Source organism: Xyrauchen texanus, chromosome 24, assembly GCF_025860055.1.
Source record: "Xyrauchen texanus isolate HMW12.3.18 chromosome 24, RBS_HiC_50CHRs, whole genome shotgun sequence".
In the NCBI taxonomy this organism is placed as follows: domain Eukaryota; kingdom Metazoa; phylum Chordata; class Actinopteri; order Cypriniformes; family Catostomidae; genus Xyrauchen; species Xyrauchen texanus.
The window spans coordinates 5,872,350-5,880,714 of NC_068299.1; the positions used below are offsets into that span (position 1 = coordinate 5,872,350).

General features: G+C 40.8%; 1 protein-coding gene across 1 annotated transcript; it reads right to left on the reverse strand.

Moving 5' to 3' along the window:
• Nucleotides 1-1,171: 1,171 nt before the first annotated feature.
• LOC127618049 (dapper homolog 2-like) lies at nucleotides 1,172-7,792 on the reverse strand. The gene is given in 5 exon segments (XM_052090281.1): nucleotides 1,172-3,031; nucleotides 3,034-3,491; nucleotides 3,886-4,182; nucleotides 4,524-4,656; nucleotides 7,434-7,792. Coding segments are annotated over 5 exon segments (2,472 nt in total). The 5' UTR covers nucleotides 7,689-7,792; the 3' UTR covers nucleotides 1,172-1,702.
• Nucleotides 7,793-8,365: the final 573 nt, after the last annotated feature.

Genomic DNA, 8,365 nt, shown 5'->3' on the forward strand with positions numbered 1-8,365 from the left:
TATTTATCTCAAAACCAAAAACTTAAAGGGAGAATTAGCCCATATAAAATGTTTATTATGTTGTCTCAAACCTGTATGACTTTTTGTCTTCCGTGGAACACAAAAGGAGATGTTAAGCAGAATGTTAGCTTCAGTCACTATTCACTTTCATTATTTTTCTTTTTTTTTTTTTGTATTTTTTTTGGTAGATTTGCTTTTACCAGAGGGCTAATATAACAATAAAGTAACAGGAGACTTTCAACCTTAAATCTTACATTTAATTATTATAATAATTAAAAGCACACATGACATAAACATACGTAAACAAGAAAAGCTTGAGTGGCATCAGTATGTTTTGAGGTTCGAGCTGAATTAATGATAATTCAACAATGATGGTTTGCAATTCAGTCAAGCATCATATTTAAATTAGTAGAAATGGGACTGTATAAATCCACTCAGATCCAAATAACTTTCCTTCAAAATACACAGTGGGGTTGATGTGAAGGGGTGTGTGTATGTTTCCATGGTGATAAAACCATCCAGCACAGTAAACTAAGTAAAGTTGATGAAATTCTTAGGTCTGTTTGGGATTTAAGCTCCTTTCAACTCAGACTAACAAAGATAAAATGCATTTAGGGACCCAAGGACCATCTGGTCTTCACTTGTGTGAGTGTATTCAGAGGCCTAAACCCAATTCCAACATCTGTGACACTACAGTCATTTAAAATAGAGTTTCTGAGGCAGAGTAAATGACTGATATTTACAGATCTGTCCACACATGGTATGTTCCGTCATCTCTTTTACCTCATCGATTGAATGCTCATCTTTCATTGCCTGTTGCTTTCCTTTAACAACTTGTATTATATAACAATATTGTTCAGTTATATAACAACTGAAGCCTGAACGTCCTTTACCATATTCAGTTAAATCCATATCATTGTATCAAAACAGCCCTTGTCCATCGTATATGGATATAATCTATAAATAAATAGCATTTACTGTATAAGCACACTCTGAAGGGGGGAAATGAATACTAGAAGTTTCTAATTTCCATCTCAGCGATCTTCTGAGAAGAACCATTATGGATAAGAAAGCAAAGGGAAACCACTAATTTCATAATTAAATAATAAATATTTTGAGAGAAAAAAATAAGATGCATAGCTGAAATTAATGTAAAAAAGCAAAATATTTATTGAAAAAAAAAAAGTAGAGAATAATGTTGTTACAAAAGAAGCCAGCTGAAAATGTTCAATTTACACAACATTTTTTAGTTACAGGTGACAATTGGGTACAAATATACCAAAAAAATATATATGTATAGTGTAGTTTCTACATATATCAATAGAGGAAGTTTGACTCAATTGGTTGTGGAGAAGTCCAATTTCTCAATCTCTCAGGTCCTTTGATAGTTGGGCAGTTCAAGTTGCCATGTAGGTGTTTGAAACTTATGTCAAAGTCATGATTTTGGGTAAAGTTAACTGAAGCCCACTGATTCATTGCAGGTATTACTAGCATGTGCCTTTCAAGACTTGAGAAAAAGTCTCAAAATACTCTCGGTTCAAGTTCCTTAGATCACAGCTGCAGTTGCCAAGTGAATTGTGACGCATTATGAGTTTGGTAAAACTGGCCCCATATGAGTACCAAGCTTTTAGGTGAAGCTATGTTACAAGTTTACGTGACAAGAGTCAACTGAACCTTCTCAAACATCATAACGCAATTAAGTCTACACAAGTGTCATAATCTTGAGTGATGCTGGCTGAAAGCGGCGGATCTTCTTTTTCAGTGCCCTGGATGCTTTGATGCGGCAGGCTGCTGGTTCTGGCCGATGATGTTGCTGCGGAGACAAACCTGCTGCCGTGGGTCCCATGGCAGCCTGGGCCCACACCAAGTCACCTTCATTGTCCTCTTCTTCCTCTAACAGCACCTCTTCATCCATCGAGAGGCTGCCGTCTGAATCTGAGGCTGTCTGAGAGCCCTGGCTGGACTCACTGTCTCCGAAACAGTTTGTGGTATAGTCGCTCATCTCACCGTCACTGCTTGCTGCAATAGTAGAGTGAAAGAGCGAGGCGCACTCCGCAGAATACTCTGACTCACACTGAGGAGCATGGCGGCTGGAGATTGGAGCTGCCGGATATCGAGATTCCAAGTAACTGAAGTATGAGGAGGTGGAGAGTGAGTGAGGGAGGGGTCGTGGAGAACAACCCCATTGACCTGACCGAGGCCTTGCACTAATGCTCCTTACCATGGCTGCCTTACGTGAGGGCGGCATCACCTTGGATCTCTGGGTGTGGAGAGTTGGGGGCAACTGAATCTCCGAGGCAGAAAGCCATTTCCGAGAGCTTTGTTTCTTTCTAACTTGGTCCATAGGGTGCACAGGTTCAGGGTAATGACCTTTGCAGCTCTTGATGGACTTGGCACTTTGGCTCTGTTGAAGGTGAGGCTTGTTCGGGAAGCAATGCAAGTTATTACTGCAATCTAAGCAAGAGTGTATCTGTGACTCATCCAGACTTGTCACTTTTCCTCTGCACGAGCTGGACCGCTTTAAGTCAACTCGGTTCTTAGTGCAGAGCCCCCTCTCGAGAGACAAGTGTTTTTGATTAAGTTTCTTTGCGGAGGGTTTCTCGGAGCTCTTCTTCCTCAATTTCACAGATTTCATTTTCTTATCAGCATGGCGTACCTTCACCCTCTGTGACCCTGCAGGAACAAACTCTGCATGGACAAACTCACACTGAGGTGGACCACCCTTATCACCAAAAGAAGCTTTACCTTCTTTAATGCTGTGGGTAAAACTTGATTTCCTCTCTACTGGCTTTGAAATCAAAGATGACTCCTTGATAGAAAGTCCAGTACCCTTTTCTGAGAGTCCATTGTCAGATTCCTTGTTTCTTACTGGAAGGCAGTTCTGTTGGAGAGCCATGCAAGGTGCTGGGTGTGTGGGGACCTTGACCCCATATGAACTGGTCTCTGCACTAGATATGTTCATCAGCTGTTGACTGATGTTTAGTGCTGAAGTTGTCTTTCTTTTCACCAGTTCATTTTCTGAGGGCATTTTATGTTATTTTTTATCTGTTGTAGGGACCCAAGAAACTGAGGACCATTCAGCTGTCCATAGGTCACTTCCAGGGATCTGGGTCTTTGATCCTGGGGGTCATTTCTTCTTATTTCATTTAACAGGTTTAGTTTAATGGAGCTTCGCTGCAGGAGTTTGTTGATGTATACAGCAGACCTGGAGTCTGTGGACCCCTGGTTAGGGTTCTGGTTTATCTGTTCAAGTCCTCCTCCCAGCTGTCCATTCCATCCCTCAGCCACTACCTGCCTTCCCTGATCCCTTGTGAGACTGAAAATGGGGCTTTGTAAGGCCACAGCGTGCAGTGGGCTGGGGTAACAGTACACCTCTGTCCCATTGCTAGACACCAGGTTACTCTGATATTTGGGGTCTACCAAGGGGTTACTGTGGCTTCCAGAGAGTGCGGAGGTCTTCACGTCAGAAGGGATCACTCGGTCGAGGTCACCTAACAAATGGACACATAAAGGTCTAGCATGATGGGGATGTATTTTACATTTCAAATGTTTAATGTCTGAGATGACTATGACTGCCCAGCTGAAAAAAATTATCTTAAATCAACCTAAAGTGGTTTGCTGTTATCCAAGCCTGGTCAGGCTAGTCTGTTTTCTGGTTTTAGAGGTTTAGAAGTTTGGACATATTCAGTTGTTCAGGATGGGAAACTAGCTGGCCAACCAGCTAAACCAGCAGAAAACAATCTTGGACATGCTTGAAGACCAGCAGACAAGCTTAGGCTTTTATAGTTGGGTATAGTGACAACAACATGAAACATAAGATTCTGATCACATTCCCCATAGTTCTTTGCACAAACTTTGACCAAAAGAACACATTTTCATTCTCACCCATGGAAACAGGTCTTTGTCTTGCTCTTTCTGCAGTAACTGGTGTCGTTCGTATACAACTGCTTCCAAGCCTCACTCCTATTGATCGCAAGGTGTCGGACTGGGCTGTGCTCTCATCAGCAGAACAACAGCGGGACACAATGGCTTGTCTGGAACCCCTATGGCCATGTGTGGCATATGAAGAGGAGAGATGAGGAAGGAGACTGGTTTGAGATGAAGAGGACACACTCTCACTGTAGACGGAGGTACAAGAGTTGGACAGTGAGCCTGATCCACAATCACTGAGGTCGTAGAATCCTGAGAGCAGAAATTACCACAGTTAGATACAGCACATAATTCATTTAGGTGATATGGTTTATACAATATCAAAGTATGTTAACAATGGTTGACTATGTGTATACACATACATCTCAAAATAATAATACTGATCTAGACCCTGCTGAAAAAAAAAGCAGCCTAAGATGGTTTCCTGGTCTTAGCTGGTCTCCCAGCCTGGTCAGGTGGTCTGTTGACTGGTCTTAGGCACTTGTCAGCTGGTCAGGCTGGGAGACTATCTGACCGACCAGCTAAACCTAGCTTGGCCAGGCTGGGAAACCATTTTAGGCTGGTTTAGTATGTGATTATGTGGGTTCAGTCACCTGAGCTAGGTCTGCTGTCACTCTCTAGGTGTTCAGTCGATGCTTTACACACATCCAGTTTCAGTTCACTGATCTGCTGATCCAGCTGCTGCAGGTGAGTCTTCAATCCCACATCCTGCCTGCGCAAACGTGTCTGCAGTTACAACAAACACATTTACATATATCAGCCCCAGAACTTGCCTACAGACACATTTGACAAATGAAGAACCTGATAAATAATGCATGTTTATTGCATTTAGGGCACCTAAACACTAGAGCTTATGCTGCTTCAAAGAACGCTAGAGATCCATTGATTTCAATAGGGATTGTGCGTCGGAAGGACGTCAAGGAAAAAAATGCAAGAGTTTGCAAATCTGAACATTTTAACTTTAGCTGCAAAGTACATTGGCCAATGAAAATTTCTGACATGTGGGTCCAGTTGTGATTTAAAAGATCCAATGTGTTGGATTCCCGCTAGATATCAAACTGACCCAGCTCTTTCCACACCCACAAAACACACCCTGTCAAATGCTCCATCTGAGCTGTAGGTGTCCCTAAGGACCACATGTGCTGACTCAATCAAAGTGTACACTGACACAGCAGTGCTAACTTCCAACAAGAAAACACAAGCTTCACACATCCTTAGCTGTACAACTGTGGCTGCAGCTTTTTAAATAAAACAGTCATTAGCGAGCACAGCACCTTTTGGTAAGGACAGCATAAGGACATAATAAACAAAAAATCTCTTCAAAAACACATCTTAAGGAAATTATTGCCTTTACTTATTTGCTCTATATTTCTTCTTTGCTTTGAAGACTTTTAAGCATAAAATACACTGCAAAAGTCAGTCAAGCCCAAAACAATTATTTTGATGTTCTTTAAGCATTTGCTCTCTCATTCCAAACCAACCACAGAAGAACATGAAAAACTGAACTCCTCCAGACATATAATGGCTGATATGACTTCTGCTGTTATACGATGCAGACAGAGGAGAAAAGACATAGAGGAAGCAAATAAAGGAGAGTGGTTGACTATTAACTAGGTAAGGATAAAGGGTAGCCCAGGGAAAGTGCTGTAAGGTTACTAATCTCTCTCCTGCAAAGGAACACAAACTATTGTGTAAAGTAAATGTACAGGAACAAGAGGAAATTGCATGACTATAGTTCTCTTCACAGTTTATAATGTCTGACTGTAAGCCAGCTTTGCAAATTAAACAGCCTGGCCTGCGTTTCCCAAAAGCTTAAGTTGATCGTAGAGACCATTGGCGCCAAAGTTTTCTTCAAACTACTAATGCTTACAACACTTTTGGGAAATGCAGCCCTGTTCCTTTACAAAATAGACACTTAGAGCTAAAAGAAACTGACCTAAATACCTAATAAGGAATCCTAATCCAAATTAACCTTGAAAACAATGTTTAATACTGGCTATAATCTTTAGATCCTGGACAGTTCTGATATTTGGATGAAGAAAAAAAAAAAAAACAGACCTGCTTGATTTATTTTTTCTCAGTGTTCCCACACCTTTTAAACAATACATGTCCATGAGTTTTCCAGCTGCTTATGATTACTATACTATATCTATGGATTTCAAAGAGACTCACAAAGAGCAATTTCAAGCCAATAAAATATTTAGAGCTGAGCATAATGAGAAATTGTTTAATAAGTAATGGAAAAGTCCTGAAAATTTCTGTTATAAATTAAAGACCTCATTAATTTCTATGACTTTTCAGGCCTGGAAATTACAATTTAAGAATCACCTGGTATCCCCAGGTTTTCCATGACGGGAACCCTGTTTTGTAATTCCAATTAGTTAGTCTGTCTTTCCAATGAGTCACGTGGACCAGAACTCAAACTGCCGAAGATTTAAGCTGTTGGATTGCCCTGTGCTTTGGAAACAATGATGCCACACAAGATTTATTTAATTGGGATTTAAGAAAGAACTCTATTGTCAGTCTCTTTTATGTCTACAGAGCAGAATCACTTGGACCACAAAGTGCATGAAGAGTTCAACAAAAGTCCAAAAGGTTCAAACTTGCACTGGCTGCAGGGTCAAATCTGTGTCGCCGACCGGGCCACAGTTCCTCTGTTGCCATTCTCATTAAATTGGGTTAATCATCAGAAACAGAGCTGTCCCCCCTCAGAGCCCTTGATTTATGACCCCTCACTATGCCCCCCAGCTGAGCCTGTGATTCAACTCTGGAAGGGCACTGCCAAGCCATGCGCAAAGAAAAACACCAAGGAATACAGTAGGAGGTCTGCACATGGGCATGCAGTTTTTAAGCCAAGATTCTCAATTGCTGCTGGTAAATCCACATGACTTAGTAAAAGAACGAACCAACTACCCAACCAGAGAAAACATCTGGTAGAGCTGTCTATATTCATGCAAACTGCTGAATGTACAGTACAAAATCTACCAAACACAATCAATTTAATTTAACTTCTATTTTGTTAACATATTTGATCCCATCAGTTGCATTTGTGACCAAAATGTAGTTTTGAGTTTTAACAGTCCATATTTTATGTATTTTACAGATTTATCTTCATTACATGAACATTATTGTGGTGGTTGTGTAAATATTCACATGGCCGTTTAATTCCAGGCATTCTGAACGATGATGTCCACAATGATGATGGCTATCTCCATAAAAGGAAGTAAGTAATAGCCAACAGTCCTAATCAATAACCAGTGGGAAAACACAGAGCCCCAATTTGAATAGATTGAATAGAAATGACAGATTTCAAAGTATTTTTTTGTTTGTTGTTTTTTTATTATTTTATTAAACGTGCATTTCCTTTTGGTTTATAATTTTTTTCCTCTCAATTGCCTGTTAGTAAAAAAAAGAGCAATGTGACTAGTTACCCACCAGTTACAAATGTAGTCAAGAATAAGTCAAACCATTCACTGAAAACTGTCTATGATCACTCGTCTTACCAGCTGTTGTTTCAGTAAAGTAAGTGTTGCCTCAAGTCTTCGCTCCTCTGTGCTCATGTTTTCATGGTTTGATGTGTCGGTCTCCTCTCTGTTTAGGGTCAGTGCCCAGTGCACCATGGTATTCTGTTTGTCCCGGAGGAAATGCAGCTCTTGCAGTCCGGCCAGTGCTGCCTGCAGTCTCTGTCCAATCCTGGCCCGATCCAGTCCTGCAGCTGCGCTCAACACACCTGATCCAGGTACTTTTTTCCCCAACATTATCAGACAAGCTTTACAGACATATCCAAAGAGACGTAGAAATAATGAAATCCGTTACTGACTGCAACCTGGTAGCGTGCGTCCTGACAATGCACTGTTATGATTAGTCGAAGCGTCTGACTGACCTGTAAGGAAGAGGTCAAGTCAAACTCCGCCCATTAGTGACCGATTGGCTAACAGCAGATTGAGGGCGGACAGCGATTTTATCAATCTTACTTTGCTGAAGGCTTGGCTCATTAATATTAATTAGTTTACTTGACTGGATGATCGAAGCAATATACTGTAAACAAAGTTTGGGTGAAATTATTATTCATGAGCTAAGCCTTTGAACATGTAGACTATCCATTTGAGACATACATTCTGATAATTATTTTTTATTTTTTTAAAGTGTAAAACAGATTTAATCCAGATATATACCCTTCAACTAACACACACACACACACGCACGCGCGCACACAAAATAGAATCTTTGAACAATTTACCACTATCGCCATCTGGCGGACATTGACAAATATTACAGAATGCATGAAGTTGTCTGAGGCTTGCACAATGGGGCGGGGCTACACCTGTCGTTCCGCCCATAATTAACACGCATTGGTTAGGTCATCTTAAATAAGCTGTGTCCCAAATGACACACTATACACTATGCACTTATAAAATGTACTATGCACTCAGAC